Below are 18,135 nucleotides of genomic sequence, written 5' to 3' on the forward strand. Positions count from 1 at the left end.
CATTATTTTTTCTCTATTTTGGTTACGCGTATACTATACCTTCGAACGCAGACACATTGTGCTTCATGGCATACACACAATATTCATGATATTCGATTAATCCATGCTCAGGGTCCGGCTCAGGGACACCTTATTCTAAATCACCTAACTGGACAAAAGGCACATACCCCATGCAAACAGAATGTAAGTTATACATCTGATGACTCCAACAGCTCCATTGTCTCACCCTGTGCGATGGAAGACGAGCATTATATATCTTTTGGGTCACTGATGTATAGGGCCTATAAGATCGAATCATGCCTTCAGTAAAGTTTAATGATTAGCAGATTAGTACGGTAATGGAAATTTTCTCATTAGTGATCGGTAGTGATCAGTCCTCGATCATACTGTATAGGCTTTTTTTTTGTGGAGTTCTCACTTTACCTAGCCTAGAATATTAATGTACACAGAAGTTCTTTGGAACCCAATTACTCTCAATCACCTGTAGATGCTGTCACGATGCTGCCATAATAATACACACATATACACGGCACACGTACGTTATTTATTGATATTGCACGTATAGATACCTTTATATTCGTAGATCTATTCATATTTACGTTGGAAATACACATTTGAATTAGTGATGATTCATCGCGTCTTGTTATTTTGCTTCCCTGGCTATAATGTATTATATTTTGGATCAAAAACGTATCCTCTTGTCTAATGATTGCTTGAAAAAGAGCTTCACGCGATTATAGGTATTTTTAGCTATATCAGAGTTTTGGTATGTTCGATACTCCATAAAGGACTATATGCAAAATGACATCACTCCTATGGCAACATTTTGCAAATAATTACTATTTGCAAAATGATGTCACAAAACATTTCTGAAATTGTGCACAGCTTTGCATCGTCACTCTGTGAAATGTAACAATTTTTAACAAACAATTATTGTTACCTCACAAAGCAATTCTGACATCGAGCAAGTAACACCCATAGATGGGACTTAAAGGGATTGTATAGTTTTGGTTGACACCTAACGTCAGGTTTATAGCATTTTTGGTGAAATAGTGAGAAACCTCTTATGAAATATGAAAGAGCATCTAATTTCAAGAAGGATTCAATGTTTATTTGATGAAAATTTGACTAGAAATCGCTGAGATATCCAAAAAAGCTATTCTAATAAAAAAATCTCTTGTTTTTTGGACATTTCAGTCATTTCAAACCCGATTTTCATCAAATAAACTTTTGATTCCCCGTAGAATAATATGCTCTTTATTATTTCATAGCGTGGTTTCTGTATATCTCGCAAAAATGTTACAAGCTGAATCCTCACATCACCCAGTACTGTACAGTCCCTTTAGTTTTCTCGGACTAATCAACATGATCAATGAGGATAACGTGACTATCCTATAGGGGAGGGGCGGCGATATCGCTGCTTTCAAGGGATTCGAACCAAAGACCTCGTGATTGATAGTCCTTGGTCTGAGCGACAACAGCACCAACAGATGCGGTTGTATATAGATAATGTTGTCCCCCGGTGTCCACAACAATCTAAGCGAGGCTATCAGCATGACAATGGAAAAAGGACGGTCCAGTTACCTGAGGGATTCGGACAACAATACCAATCGGACTTACTACTGTGTGAATGGTGGACTTATCGATGTTTCGTCGCAAGTAAGACTGTTACGTCACTGCGACAAGAGGAGAGGAAAAAAATAAGCTCAACAAAGTGTCAAAATTTTCATTCTGGCTCTATTTTTCCGCCATGCTGTATTATCGAGCGAAGAAAGGAAAAGAAACCTTAAAATGTATCTGTCAGATAACAGTTTGAAGAGGATAATTTTAACAAAGGAACAACCCCTGTCGAAACCTTAGGGGGCAAAGGTGTGTCATGATGCCAAACACATACTATACCAACTTTGAAGCTAAAACGCTTTATTCATAGTTCTTTTTTATCATGCCCATCGTTAGTGACTCTAATTAGGCGTTTTCACACCAGCCCGATGTTTCGAAATAGTGCGCTATTTTCTGACTTGGGAAATTGGAAAATATCTCGAGCTTGGATTTTTATCGGGCTGATGTGAAAACGCCTTATAAGTGACGAATTTAGAATTTCTCAGGTCTTTGTTGCAAGTTGGTAATGTTTTGCTCCAGTTCTTTTTGTTTTATTCGTCGAATTTGTTTTGATTTTGCACTTCGTCATGCATACGTTGAAACAAAAACAAAAACACACAAAAAATGACTAGCTATTATATCAATGTATCACTTGACTGTCTGGACTGTTGCTTTTGACAATTCTCGTGAAAATTCCGCCAAAGTGGTGTATAAAAGCAGTATGTTGCTGCTAAGGACAAATAGCAGTGAATAGCAATACGGCGTGAAGAACGGCTTTCAGAGTGTCGACTGTCCTATATGATGTAACATGTAATGTGACTATACATTAATGGGTGGTCCCTCTCCATGGCAACGGCGACGCCATGTCATCGTTTGGACTTTACACATTGGAAATTAGGCCTACTGTGCAACCAAGGCAACAGCGTCGCAGTTTGTTGCAAAAAGTTGATCCCCCTCTCTCCCCCTCGTTCTCTTCTTGTCTTTCTCTTTATCACTCGCTCTGTCTCCTGATCCAATTACTAAAATGCCGCATAGTCTCGAGAGTAATACGGTATAGCATAATACTATACATATAGCAAACATAACGCTTTACACCAAGCGTGCATTTTGGTAATTGGATCAGGGATAACGTGTTATGCGTCGCACGTCAAAAAAGTGTCGATTTTCGATGTTCGATTTTCCAGTGTTCAAATTTGCCTTTACGTTGCACGCCAAAGTGATTTTAACAGATCTAAAAATAGATATGTCCTTCATTGCTATGTTTCGTGATTAGTGTGAACAAAAGGTTTAATCACACCCTATAAGCAATATTACAAGACATCTAGTGTATCAATCTGCCGATTACAAGCAACCTGAAAGTAATGAAATAACTCAGCTCCCTTAATTGCCACCAACAGTAAACTGTTCATTTTCACCCCCCCCCCTTCTCGTTCTCTCCCCCCTTTCGAGACGAAATTGAACCCCTTTTTACATGCTTGAAGTCTTGTGCTTTTTCTAAGATGTCCCGTAAGTGATACAATGATCATTAGTCCCTCCCCTTGTCGAGCTAAACAAAGGGGGCATTGGTGCCTACATTGGTGCGCACTGAGCTAAGCATGTATTGACCGGATCTCATGGAGTCCTCACTTCACTTCATGTCTATACTCTCTAATACTTCGCTTATAACGTGAAGTACAGATTAGAAGAGGATCTCAGAGGAGAGAACCAATCGTTGGAGAACTTTTGGATGTAATTTTCGAGTATTTTGAAGTCCTATGATACAGAGTACATTATACACCTTATCAGGGACCTGTGGAACATTGCGTCATAATGGATGATAATCGTCATCCTTGATTATCTCTGCGTGGCTTTTTGTGCAATGGCCAAGCCGAGAAAGTTACCTCATCTTGATTTGGAATTTGAAAGAGCGAAAGCACCTGCCGTAGTGACGACCTCTCAGCTGGGCGCAGAGTACCACATTCCTTCCCATAAGCATAAAGCTGGTAGGTTCTTCGGCATACATAATTATAGTGATCGTATATATTAGATAATGCATTCATGTTTCGTATGAAGAATTATCTTTTACAAAATATAATCACGATGCTCATAAAGGCGTTTCACTGGTATGCGTTTGTTTTCATTTATCAAAATGATCGCTTATCTGTCAGAATGTAATACACCCAAAGGGGTGAACCAGGGAGGTGGGATTCTTCCCACCTCCCTGTATATGAACTGTGCGGAAAAATAGGACGTGCGTTGTAAGATATTATGAGAACAATTCCTTTTTTTAACACCCAGTCTGGAGTTTTGTTTGATTTTGAAATTCATTCTGGTCACATGTGAGCATGTTGACGTGTAAAATCCCTATTTGGATATAAGTCTTTATTATGGGCATCACGTGTCTGTATTGATTTTCATTGTTTTTAACTTAATACTTTAAAACTTAAGTGTTCCATATACGTCATGTTGCCCTCTGAATATACATTGCAATGACGGTTGTATAAATCTAAACCATGTTCCTGAATAATGTGATTCACGCTGCAAGCATATAAAGCGTGTATACTCATTAGTGTGTCATTCTTGAACAGTCATGATAGAATTATGAAGTGCACCAATAGGTCTTTAAATAATCAGCGAGTAGCTCTGTATAGGACCTAGTGGCTAGATATACAGAATCTTTTAAGCAATCTTGTCATTATTTCATTTAATACAGTGCACGGCCATATGTATGACCAACACCACCCCAAAGACCATGGAATCATCCCGAAAACCACAGTTTTCACATCAATTCAAGAGATGTGTTTGACAATTCGTGAGACGATGATATAACAATGTCAGCAATGTTACTAATAACAACTACATTATACAACAACAACGATGTAATTGTGTGCATGTTTTCTCATATTATAGAATATGCGGGAAGAACGTTACGGTGTAACTATACTGTACACACGCATGACACAAAATGGAATACTTTTACGCTAAATGTAAATGTACATAAATATTATCATAGTGTAAATGTATGGAGCATGCAGGTAATTTTCATTTTAGCAGTATATTTGATTTGATTTGATTTGATTTGATTTGATTTGATTTGATTTGATTTGATTCATTGGTTCCTGCATTATATCATTGCTTATGCAGATACATACACATATATCATATACATTGTTGGTACCATACATATAAATGGATATACATAAACATTAAGTGCCAACAAGGTAAGTTTCTTCATTACCTTTAGAATGTACAGCAATACAGTTTCTTCATTGCCTTTACAATGTACAACAGAACATATCAGTGATGCAATGAATAACTCAGAAGGGCTACAGCTTAAGCATTGCTTGATTTGCATGCAGCCCTCGTACGTAATACATAACATATAGGAAAATAAGGGGAGGGTTGACTTGCATAGAGATAGGATAGGAGAAAGGAGAGAGGAGAGGTCTGTCCGCTTTCACTATACACAAAGTTAGATCACCTGGATCACTGAATAGTAAAGCATAGCAAAGTATTTTCTCACCGAGGTACAGGTGAACACTTACAGGTCATGGTCGGTTACATAACATTACGCAATAACTTCTGAACGGCGATAATTCAACAAGGGAATTTCACATACGATACAATTGCAATGACATTATAAGATCACTGATATCCAGAAAGCAGCATTGTCTTTACAGCTTTCTTGAAAGAATACATAGACTTTAAAATTCGAATTTCTTAAGGAAGAGAGTTCCAAATATCAGGTCCAGTGTGTCTGATAGATTTCAGAGCCATCACCGTTTTAGGATTTTGTAGATGAAATTTATCAGATTGCCTTGTGGGATAAGAATGTATATCCTTGTTTAACTGAAATAATGGGAGGAAAGAAGATGGCAACTGACCGTTGTACAAACGAAACATAAAAAGTGAATTTTGCAGAAAATTGATATCATTTACCTTTAGTGTTTTTAATTCTACGAACAAAGGATCCGAATGGTCCCGATGGCCTGAATTGGTACATATACGTATAGCTTTCTTTTGTAGAAGCAATATACTGTCAATGTGACTTTTCGCAGTTGCCCAAACAATGTTACAATATGAGATAGTCAACAATATCAACGAATTATAAAGCATAAATAAAATATTCTTTGGGACATAATACTTAAGCTTACAGAGTATACCAACGTTACGAGACACTTTATCTGAGATGTATTGCACATGAGCATTCCATTTCATATTTTCACTGATATATATTCCAAGGAATTTGACACTTTCTTTTTGCTCCAATGATATACCATCCACCATTATATTCAAGTGGCGCATTTCATTTTTATTCTTTTTATTATGAAAATGAATAAAATTTGTCTTTTTTAAGTTGAGTGACAATTTATTGCTCTTAAACCATGTAGATAATTTCGGCAATTCAGTATTAAGAGTTCTTAAAAGCGACTGAAAATCAGAATTGGAACAAAATACGTTGGTGTCATCGGCGAACAGTATATATTGCAGTAACTTAGAGGAATTTGTAATATCATTAATGCACTAGAAATAGTAGTGGTCCCAATATGGATCCTTGTGGGACGCCACAATGTATGGGTAAAACTTCAGAGTTTACCGATTCATAGTATACGTATTGCTGTCTATTTGATAAATAATCTTCAAACCATTCCAGTGGAATGCCACGAACTCCATAACAGTGTAATTTGCGTAAAAGGATAGTGTGGTCAAGAGTGTCGAATGCCTTGCTTAGGTCCATGAACACACCAATGACATGTTTTTGTTCAGCTAGGGCAGTCGACACTCTGTCATCTATACGTGATCTTGATTGAACTGAGTGGATTATCACTCACATCAACTGCAACTAATGCTATAGAAAAGAATATCAAAAAAATAAACTGCTCATGATGTTGGTATTAGTAAATTGAATTTTCCTGCTCAACCTGAAATTGACATGCATGGATGATGCAATTCAAATTTCTATAAACACAAACAAATACAAAAAAAGTTATATGTTTCATGATATTCCATTGACCAATTACAATGCATGAGCGTGTCGCACTGAGGTTGTTCGACACACACCGGTTTACTTGTTCACACCTGTTGTTATCTATTGCAAACTTTGATGCCTTGTGGGCAGTCATGACTACAGTGAAATCAATTTATGTTCAAGTTGACATTTAGTAGACAGAAACATTTGATTGATTGAAAGGTATTTATTAAATAACATCTCTTGCAGCCAGGAGGCTGAATTGCGGACATTTTACAAAGATCATCATGAATACATTCAAATATACAAACATACATTAGAAATATTAACTATTGCACAATAAAATTGACCTTTACCATCAACAAACAAAAAATACAATTATTCACATCTCTGTTCTTATTTGCATAAATAATCTCTTTTGTTTGATAGATAACCTTACTAAAAAAAAAACAACTTTCTTTTCATCTACTCATCTTCTTTTAACCCATCTTCTCTTTTACCCCTCCTTATAAACTTTACCATCCTCGTCTTCACTTTCACTCCTTCAGCGTCTTCTTATTCCCTGAAATTATCCTTATCATAATCACACATTATTACTTTTCATCATTAAAAATCAAAATACCCTTTAGTCTCTACTAAAAAAAAATCAATATACATTCATCAAAAATATACTATTGCAGTGTATTATGTAAAACACTGGTTTCGTATCAGTAAAATTATTCAAACTATAAAAAATTTCTTATTTCACATAACACAGGACAGAGGAACATAATATGGTAATTAAACTGATCTAAAAAAATCTGCTTAAGACTAAAAAATTCTGGCAAATGAAAAAAAATGAGATGAAATCAGAAATAAATGAATGAATGGAGGGCCCATAATCAAACACATCATTACAAAGAGAGAAAGAAAAAAAACAACCTTAACAACAATGAATCCACATGCGATTTGTAACAAAGTTGAGTGTTATATCAAAAAGAGAAAGTTTCGGCGTGCCTGCAAAAGGCTGAACTTGAATAACAAAACACAGAGTGTATGGGCGATATAACTATCAGTAAAACATCGATTATATTCTTCTCTGTCAAAAAGATATATTATATATAATCATATTCATATCAAAACACTTTAAAAACTTTCAGATCTTACACATATGAAAATAAAATCAGTTGTTATCTCATTTTCATAAATAATCTCTATTGTTCATACAAATGACCTGACTAACCCCAACTTTGTTTTTTTTTTCATCTACTCATCTTCTTCTTCTCTTTCCCCCCGCCTTATAAACTTTACCATCCTCTTCTTCACTTTCCCTACTTCAACCTCTTCGTATTCCCTTACTATCTGTTACAAAACCTCAATCAAAAACTCAGACTTTACATTCATCAGAAAGTATACTACTATTATACAAAACACTAAATTCATATCAAAAAGATTATTCAAAATACAAAATTTCATATTTCACATGACACCGAACAGAGGAACGTGACGTGGCGATCAAAATGAAACCAGAAAGTCTGTTTAGGACTAAAAAATTCTGACAGGTGAAACAAAAAATTGAGATAAACTCAAACAGGCTTTACCCATATATGGAAAAAAAGGCGTTGGCATACTACTTTTGCTAGTGTCCTCTACGAACGGTACAATCAAATAAAAAGGGGAAATATCCACACATACATCAATTATGGCGTATAAACTCCCCTATTCGGCATTAATATGGCGTCTGTTATTTTCTAAGAGGCATTAGCTCAGTTTGATTTCTCTTCTTTTTTTATGCTGGTGGTTTGTTGTTCAGTGTACAAAGTGGTGTGGGCTTTATTCTCTGCAGAGGTTGAATAAAGCCAGGGCACTGAAATAATTGTCTGAAAGACCCCTGATGAATAATATTAGTCAAAAGAACCCAATAACATGCTTCCATGGTGAATTTGCAAGAAACGGCGATTAATCGCAATCATGTTGCAAATGGGCTGATGAGTGTAAATGGCTGAAAACCGGATACAGAAAGAAATGTAGCACATCTACCCATTAAAAAAAGAAAGAGGGAGAGAGAGAGAGAGAGAGAGAGAGAGGCTGAGGCTGGTGTGAGAGTGACAATCCATAAATCACATATTCTATTGAGTATTATACAAACGAATTAAAAAAGGAAGGGGGCTATTCTTCATTCTGTTTGTTCTACAGAAAAAGTCAGGTATTTTTTGAGAATGTCTTAAAAGTCTTTCATTTCTTGGTTTCTGAGGTAAATAGTTCTTGAATTGATCAGTATTGTTCAGAGTTTTTTGTATGAAATTCAAACACAACATCTTTCTCCTTTCCTGCAGGGTGATCATGCCTAACTGGGCGAGCATGTCACAGTAAGTACTGTACTGGCAACCGAAGATGATGCGGAGGGCTCTTTTTTGTATCTTTTCGATGTTTTCAGATTGCTTCTGCGTAATACCGCTGTGCCACACCGGGGTTCCATATTCAAGCACTGGGCGAATGTAACCTTCATAAATGGTCAACATATCGCGGGATGGTAAACAATGGCGCTTTAGGACTCGGAGCATATGGAGCTTCCTATTGGCACGTTTCAACATGTCATTAATGTGGGACTCCCATTTGAGGTCGCTTTGGATGAGAATTCCGAGAAGTTTGATGGTTTTAACAGACTCGAGCTGATGATCTCCTAGTAATACGGGTAACAATGGTGGCGTGTTTCTCATGAAGTTAACTTCCATTGTCGTGCATTTCATAGGGTTTAATTTCATCATGTTAGCATCCGACCAATTTGCCAAATACGAGACAGCCGCTTGCATCTCAGATTGGTCATTCCCAGAGCGGCATTCCACCAGCGTCATATCATCAACATACTTGTAGGACCGAATGGGTAGTAGTGGCTTTGCGTCATTTATCATAGAAAGGAATATGATAGGGCCCAAACGCGTTCCTTGGGGGACACCTGCATTGAGAGATGCCCAGTCAGACAATGATCCTCTGTAGCGCACACATTGCTGACGTCCAGAAAGAAAGCTTGCAATCCATGGTATTATGCACGGGCGGACTCCCATCTGGACGAGCTTCGTTATTGCTGTTGTGTGGTCTATCCGGTCAAAGGCCTTTGTGAAATCGGTGACCACTAGGGTAGACGATGATTTTGATTTCTCAGCATTAACATAGATGTTGTGCAGCACATTGATGATGCAGTGCGAAGTTGACAGGCTCTTTCTGTTGCCAAATTGCATGGGGTCCAAGTTGGGTGCCATATCGCTCATCACCCATTTCGCTACAAAACCTTCTGCAACCTTGGCAATGTGGTCAGTGAGGGAAACTGGACGGAGTTTCTCGAGGGACGGGGGAGACGTTTTCGGAACGGGGATCACAATTGCGCGTTTCCAAACGTTCGGCACAACACCTTCCTGGATAGATGTATTTATTATGTGTGCAAGTGGTGTAGATAATTCATAAGAAAATTCACGTAGAAATCGGGAGGAAATATTATCCGGGCCGCCAGCAACGTTTCTTTTAATTCTCGAAAGGGCTTTCTGAACATCCCAGGGATAGATATCAGGACACCGTTCACACGCCGGTAGAAACGCAGGAAGATGCTCCGAAGTCAGTGGGTCGAACGATTCTGTTACAGACACGAAGTGATCATTTATGGCACTGGCGATCAATCCGGTATCGTCAGAATCCAGTCCAGGAATTGAGATCAAAGGTTCATCCCGCCTTCCTCCTGTCATGATACGAATCTGTCGATACCAAGCAGCTGGGTTGGATCTTTTCAGCCGTTGTACGCGAGTGGAGTAGTAATCAGACTTTGCAGTCGTGATCATTCTCTTCACTCGGTTGCGCAAACGTTTCCAGTCATCATCGTGGTTTAGAAGGAAGGCAGCTTGCCGACGGTGAATCAATGATTTGATTTCACACGTTATCCATGGTTTGTCGCGAGGATGCACATTGGTTTTACGAAGAGGGAAATGCGTGTTGATTGTTTCAAGCAGCCTGTCATAAAAAGCGGTGCACTGATCATTGACGTCATTACTCAGAAAAACTTCTGTCCAATCGTATGAGCTAATCCATCGGCCGAAGGAACATATTGCGCTTGTTGGCATCGGTCTATTGAAGACAGTCTTTGTTGCGTTAGATCTCACCTGGGGGCCTTTCGGCATCCATAACAAAGCAGCATGATCGGAAAGCCCTACAGGCGATTGAAGTTGCACACTGTTGTACAAGTTGCTGATGTTACTTATTATTTTGTCCAATGTGCGATCTCCTCTCGTTGGGTTATCTACGACCTGTTTGAAGCGGTTGTCAAGGAGTAAAGGTTGCAGATTGAGTCGATTGAAATCACCAAGTACGATGAAGCCGGCATCTGGATGTTTCGTTGTCAATAGATCGATGGTAGACTGAAGATGGTCTAAAAGTTGGGTGGCTAACAGGTTGTCCGGCTGAGGGTAATAGACAACTGCGCAGAAGATGCATGAGACTTCTCGGGGCAGACGATTCGGACGAACCCGAATCCATACAACCTCAAGGTTGTCAGGAACTGACACGTCCTCCGGCTGCAAGGGATGAAGATCGTGTTTAATATAAAGTGCCACTCCTCCGCCAGAACGATTGGTCCTTGCTTTTGAGGCAATGGTATATCCGGGGATGGATACGTGCTCTAGGGGCATGTCATGTTTGAACCACGTTTCCGTAACGGCACAGATGTCAACATCATGGTCAAGAATTATTGCAGACAGTTCGTCGAATTTGTTATTGACAGAACGGGCGTTACACAGGTATACGGAAGGCAACCTTGTGACATTTTTCTTTTTGTCCCGAGTCGTCGATATTTTGATGAGATTGGTGGAATTTCCTCGAGGTTGGCGAATTGAGCAAATTGACCTGTTAGGACGAATGATAGTTTGAATCAGGTGGCAATAGTGTTTCAGCTTACGTCTACCAGCACGGCAGCCACGATGGGTTGGTTTTTTACGTTGTAGGCCCAAGAATTTGATTCTGTCTAAAATAGAAGGAGCAACATCTGTGATCTGTACAGAGCCAATGGTTTTGAGCTGACTGCTGGTGTAGTGCAGACTTTGTTGGTAGCGAGTGCTTCTTTCAATCCTACAACCTGTATCAATGGTTGAAGTAGAGGGACCAGGGTTGGGATGCACATCACCGCAACAAATGAGTGGAGGATTAAAAGTAGCGTCTGAGTTTGAATAATATCGCAGTGGAACTTTCAGATATCCCTTGCGAGTCATAGATATACGGAAGCTCTGATCCGGGGTATGGGGGCAGCCATATTGTTTAACACCACAGTCAACACAGTGTAGACACACAAGAAGGTAAATGAGCAGAGCATCGCATAGCTTGTGTGCGATCGTCACGGTCATTGTCCACTCCTTTTATGTCCACTCAAGTTCATTCTTCTATCAAAGGATTCTCATTCAGCTTGTTCGCACAGCATGAAAGTGAATGGTACACACTTACTTGTATAGGGATGTATGTAACCGAGTAAATGGCCGACTTCAGTTCAAGTATAGGAAAGCCAAGTTGAAGGAAATGCCTGGTTCCATGAAAACTCATAGACGAATGTTTCTCAACAAAGTCCAGCAGGGTCACAGAAGTTCAATAAACACACTGATACATAAATGATACAGTCTTTCTTCCGAAATATTGCTCAAAGGCCAATGTTTTAGGAGAGCGATTCAGAAGACGGCAGCCTGCTAAGCGCGCGTCCATGACATCTGAAACATTCAAACAAACAAACGGGAAAACAAGAGTAATTACTAAAATTTTTGATTTCCAATTGTTTTAATGTTTTCATGTGTGTGTGTGTGTGTGTGTGTGTGCGTGTGTGTGTGTGTGTGTTTAAGTGATGTCAGTCGCAATGACGATATTACTCCTTGTATACATAGACGAGACAATAAATTGCATCGCTGGATTACGCCTGGCAATGTCTAGAGCCTTTTGTCATTATTTACCAACAGTGACAAGTTCAAATATTCCCATAATGAAAAAAAAAAGGAATATCAATTATTGCTTTATGATTTTTTCTCTCGCTGAAATAATTCGATGATTTTTTTTTCTCTCTCTGAAATAATTCGATGCTATTAACAAATAGGGATAATGATTTCCTTCCTTCTTTTTTTTTTCAGAAACAGGTTACTTTAAGCGAGCGGAATTTAGCGAAGATCTCTGTTCAAGTAACTGCGGCGGACTTGAATGAGGCCTATACATTGTCGTGTATATAATTTGCATATATTTTGTTATTACTTGTGTGTGACCGAAATCTATGTTATGAATACGCGACAACATTTTGAGATTATTTCAAAAGAAATGTATACGTATGGCATAATAGACCCTTTATGGAATAAAATGGTGGCATATTTTGCCTCAGATTTCAAACAATATATACGTCCACCCATACTCGATGCATTTCAGAACCTGCAATCAGTTTGCTTAAGTTTTTCGTTGCTGTATCCGGAAAAAAAAAACTCTGAAAAGCAATTCAGTTTTCAAAAAATGCTTTTGATATGTACTTACGCTTTGAATATGAAAAACTGGTCGTTTTCCTAACATCGGTAATCATCATTCATGCAGACTGCTTCTGTACATATGCGAATATAACAACAACAATAACAACAAAAACAACAACAACACGAAAATAAGAAAATAGTTAAAACTTAATACATGTACCGTCAATATCCAAAGAACGTTTAGCCAGCAGTTCGCCTCTGTATTTTTTTTTTCGTCTTGTTGTATTGTCGTTTCCAGCATCTTTGTCTCTTTTCCGACGATCTCAATAACTTTATACAGTCATGTTCGCCTATATCAATCAATAATATCAATTGCGCCAGGTATAATATTTCCCCCATATACCGTTAAGTGCCTGCGACGTATAATGCTCGCGTATTTATTGATTTCGTAATATACAGTCATCTATCTTTATTCCTCTTAAACAATTAGATCCATTGATCTTCCAATAATTCAACGATTCACTACGAAACAAAAATATGATTTTGGAAAGATAATAACCCTGCCTGGACCCACCGGATCTATAGGCTATTCTGAATCCCCAACGTGAAGAAATCATTTGTGAAAGGAGGAGACAACTTTACAGCGATCATGGATAACGTTTTATCTAAAAAAGACAATGCACCTGAAAAAAAAAAGTCAATACTTTTAGAAATAGGCTTTAACGTTGAGAAATTGAATCCATTTGTTTTTCTCTTCAAAATCAATTAATATCAGCAATACTGGCAAATGACCTAAGAATGATATTGATTTTAAAGGCATTATTTTTCATTTGGAGATGAAAAGAAAATCCAGCTTTATATAGTGCTTCAAAATATTTCTCAAATGTGAGTTAGGGATAGAAACAATGAATATGACAATGTTAACAATATATTCAACGTAAATATTGTTAGATATATGAACAATAGTTATGGTATGATAAAAATTGATTGTTATAAACCATCTGCAGTTATACGGTTTATTGAGAAAATATATAGTGATATCTCCTTTTATTTTAGGTTTTGCTGCGACTTTTTTTTAAATATGGCAGGCTGTTTTGTGATACAACTGACCTACACAATACTCATATTCATCAATGTGATAGCTAGAACATTTTTAAATCATTGCTCCCAAATGTTACAGTGCCTTTAATCGTGCAGTTAGACTCAGAGGCAGTCTTTTTTTTTCAACAAACGTCGTCACAGCAGTGAAAACACACCTATTTCATTCAGCATACAAACTCAATAATTTCAATTTTTCACTCATTCCTCTATTTCTTTCTTTCTCTGTATGCTGTGTTAGGAATTTCTGTGACCTTTGAGCATTCCAACTGAGGGGTGAGGGACATTGGAAATAGCCCTGTTATTACTATATTACCGTATTATTTTTTAGAATGTTATTATTATTATCATTATTATTATCATCATCATTATCATTAAGATGATGATGATGATGGTGGTGGTGACTTTATTTTGCTTTTCACGGAGTGGGGGAAAGTAGGCCCTACATTAATAAGCAGAGGCTCATTTTAATTGCTGACCTGTAAACCTTAGCAAAATACATCGTAAAAGGAAACAACTACATCACTAATACGATTCAGACGCACCTGATGGTCTTTATGTTTACCGACATCCCACAACAACGTCATTCAACAAGATTAGTAGATTAACAATGAAATTTTGGGATATTTTAATTTGATTACGTAATCTTATCTCCTAAGTTATTCTAATGTGTCAGGAAGCAGCGGCGAAAGCGAAGATTCCGTGCTTCCACGTTAAAACAAAGGGAACATCTTCGATCGATAGATACTGAGTAGCGCCTCGACAGCCTCCCATTCATTGAGCGATACACAGTAGGCCTACTAGTAGTCCGTGAGTTCCAATATCGGATCGGAACCCTGTGCTTGGACCTTCGTGAAGCAGGGTACAATGTACCGACTTGTAAAATTGTGTGACGATGTGCCTGCCTGATCAATGCCGTTCGGTTTACGTGTGTACGTACAGGTAGGTACGAACGTGTGTCTGTGTGCTCCACCGTGACAACGGGAGTACACACATCAAGTCTCGAGAAATGTAACAAGAAATTGCCCTTTCCACCTCTTTTCAGGTGAGCACGAACTCGATGAAGTGACCCCGAGTGCACAAGATCTATATGGACTAGATGCTACGAAGGAATTCGGCACAACTCCAGCAACAGCATCAAAAGTTGCGATAGACGGAGTTGGTGAGGAGTTTGGAAACTTTCAGAACAACGGCGGCCCTGCACCCGTGATTACAGAGGCTGACCCCGTCATGTCTGGCCACGGCAGACCGCTGTCGCGGGCCCGTCCCGTTTCGAGAGGAAGCATGCACCATGGGCACATAGACGCTGCCGTGGAATACGAAATGAACAAGTACAAAGATGATTACTCAGAGGAGGCTATGGAAAAGAGAGCAAAAGTCATCAAGGCAGTCCCTACAACAATCGATAGAAAAAGAAGCTTAAGGTAAACATTTATTTATCTTATATAGATCTACAATGTATATTAATTAGGCCTATTATTATAGAAGGTCTTATTTTTTGGAGGGGGGGGGGGGGGGGGGGGAGTCTAGCTGGCAGCTACACAGTTTATTTAACACAACAACTGTTAGTACTGTCAATGACCTACTTTTCATTTACCGGCACTATTCCTGTGGGATGGAGGACACTCCACACCTCGCCATGATGCATGTTCACGTTGCTAAACTTTTTACCTCGCCAAGGAAGGAGGTTGAACTAAAGGTCCTGTTTACCTTTGGGAACAGTGATTTTGAAAAATTTTAAAATAGATCTATGACATTTAATGCATAGGTCCTATAGACGTGTGTAGGTCTGTTATATACCACAAAACATTGTAATTTGTATCATAAAATTTTCACAATAAAGGCTAAAATATATGGAGATATAATGTATGTGTATTTTTATGCCTCCGCCACGAAGTGGTGCCGGAGGCATTATGTTTTCGGGTTGTCCGTCCGTCCGTCCGTACGTCCGTACGTCTGTACGTACGTCCGTACGTCCGTCCGCTTTCGTTTACGCGATAACTTGAGTAATATTTACTGAAATTTTACCAAACTTGGTCCAAGTATGAAGTATGATGGGGCAATTAGTTGATTAGATTTTGGGTGAAATCGGCTGAAGGTCAAAGGTCAAGGGTCGAGGTCAAATCATGAAATTGTATCCGTTTACACGATAACTCAAGACTGGATTTAGCAAATTTCACCAAACTTTGTTGGAGGATGATGTGTGAGGGGACAATTAATTGATTAGTTTTTCACAGAAATCGGACAGAGGTCAAAGGTCAAAGATCAAGGTCAAATCCTAAAATTTATCTGTTTACGTGATAACCCAAAAGTGGATGAAGCAGCTTTCACCAAACTTGGTCCAAGGATGATGTATGATGCGACAATTAGTTGAGTAGATTTTAGTGACATTGGCAAGAGGTCAAAGGTCAAAAGGTCAAGGTCAAATTCTACAAATGTTGCAATTTCCCCCATATCTATGCAATGCCCGAAGGTATTTTCTTGAAACTTGGTGTGGACATGTACTACTGTATAAAGATTCTCCAGAGAGAGTTTCATGTCATAAGGTCAAAGGTCAAAAGGTCAAAGGTTAGGTGAAAATGTTGCAATATCACTTTTCTCGCAAATGGTTCAATGTATTTTTGTGGAACTTGGTACATACGCATGTACTGTCTGGCAGGGATTCTCTAGGGAATTTAAGGGTCATGGGTCAATAGTCAGGGGGTCAAAGGTCAAGGTCAACTCATCAAAACTTTACTATTTTCCTCATGTACTAGTATATGCAATGCTTGCATTATTAGTTTCAGAACTTAGTACATGCATTACCTAATGGAGATTCTCCAGGAAATTTCCAGCCTGAAGGTCAAAGGTCAAAGGTTAAGGGTCAAAGGCCAGGTTTCAAGGCTTTCACACTCTTTCTTCATACCTTTGAAATTACTCAATGCATAAACTTCCCCAAAATTCCCCAAATATGTATACCTGCACTCTTAGAAAATTATGGCAAAGCCAGTTCAAGACATTTCTGACAAACCTGTCATTTCAATACTTTGCCAGTTATGTGAAAATGTCATGGATCACACATTGTGAAGACATTGTACTATACGCCTATTGGGAGAATCATGCATTATGGCGGAGGCATCAGTCGCCATAGCGCCATTTCTAGTTCTCAATAAATCATAACTGCAGAAGATTTTAGCCTGGAAATATTCCATAATAAATTCAGGGCTGCCAATATTGGAAACTAGTTGAGAGTGAGACTCCCATCATAGGCCAATGCTATAATTTAGGAGTCAAAATGAGTAAGATCATATGCATGCAAATGAAGTAAAGTTTTAGAGTGAGAAAGGACCAAAATGAGTGAGTCTCACTCTCAATGAGTGAGAGTTGGCAGTCATGTAACTATTGTTCACAATTCAACGATACTTCAAATTTAAATTCAAATTCAAATTTATTTCTCATGCTAAAAAGAAAACATCACGTTCACAATAAAACAAAAGAGAAAAATATAGAAGTTTCTACAAACAAACATAGCACTTAAATTGAGGGATCAGTAAAGGCCGTATGAAGCCTATCGAGGCCGAGTCCCTTACAAACAATAAATAGTACGCATGCAATTTCCATCAAATATACATCAAGGAACAAAAACAACGGAAAAACATCACTTGATACTGATTTTAGCGATTGACATTTTACATTGGTTGTTTGTATCCCTAACTCACATTTAAGAAAAAGGCTCTAATGCTGGGTTTTTGTTTCATCTGCAAATGGTAAAGTTATGCCTTCAAAGTGATCATCGGCATTTGTTTGTCTGTTTGCAAAATAACTCCAAAAGTTGTATATGGATTAACGTGAAACTTGCATGAATAGTCAATATTGACACAAGGAACACCTCACTCAATTTTGGTAGTGATACGGGTATTTCTATGAATTCTTAAAGGATTTTTCAACTATTTGGCATGTATAAGGTCAACAAACTGAAGGGGTTCAAGCTGTGTGTACTTGAGGACTGGTTTATATGCACACTTAAAGCGTGCACTTTGCTCGGGCATGCGCCATGCAATGACA

At 38.3% G+C, this 18,135-nt stretch overlaps 1 protein-coding gene across 1 annotated transcript in view; it reads left to right on the forward strand.

The window, feature by feature from the left end:
• The first annotated feature begins 1,509 nt into the window (after positions 1 to 1,509).
• The window catches only part of LOC139721988 (transmembrane channel-like protein 7), a 78,158-nt gene continuing 61,532 nt past the window's right edge, over positions 1,510 to 18,135 (forward strand). Inside the window, exons 1-2 of the mRNA XM_071633315.1 lie at positions 1,510 to 1,659; positions 15,079 to 15,515. Coding sequence (XP_071489416.1) covers positions 1,510 to 1,659; positions 15,079 to 15,515 — 587 coding nt within the window. The remainder of the gene's footprint in view (positions 1,660 to 15,078; positions 15,516 to 18,135) is intronic.

This window comes from Diadema antillarum, unplaced genomic scaffold (genome assembly GCF_040938485.1).
Source record: "Diadema antillarum isolate AM-2024a unplaced genomic scaffold, OU_Dant_1.0 scf00000154, whole genome shotgun sequence".
Classification (NCBI taxonomy): domain Eukaryota; kingdom Metazoa; phylum Echinodermata; class Echinoidea; order Diadematoida; family Diadematidae; genus Diadema; species Diadema antillarum.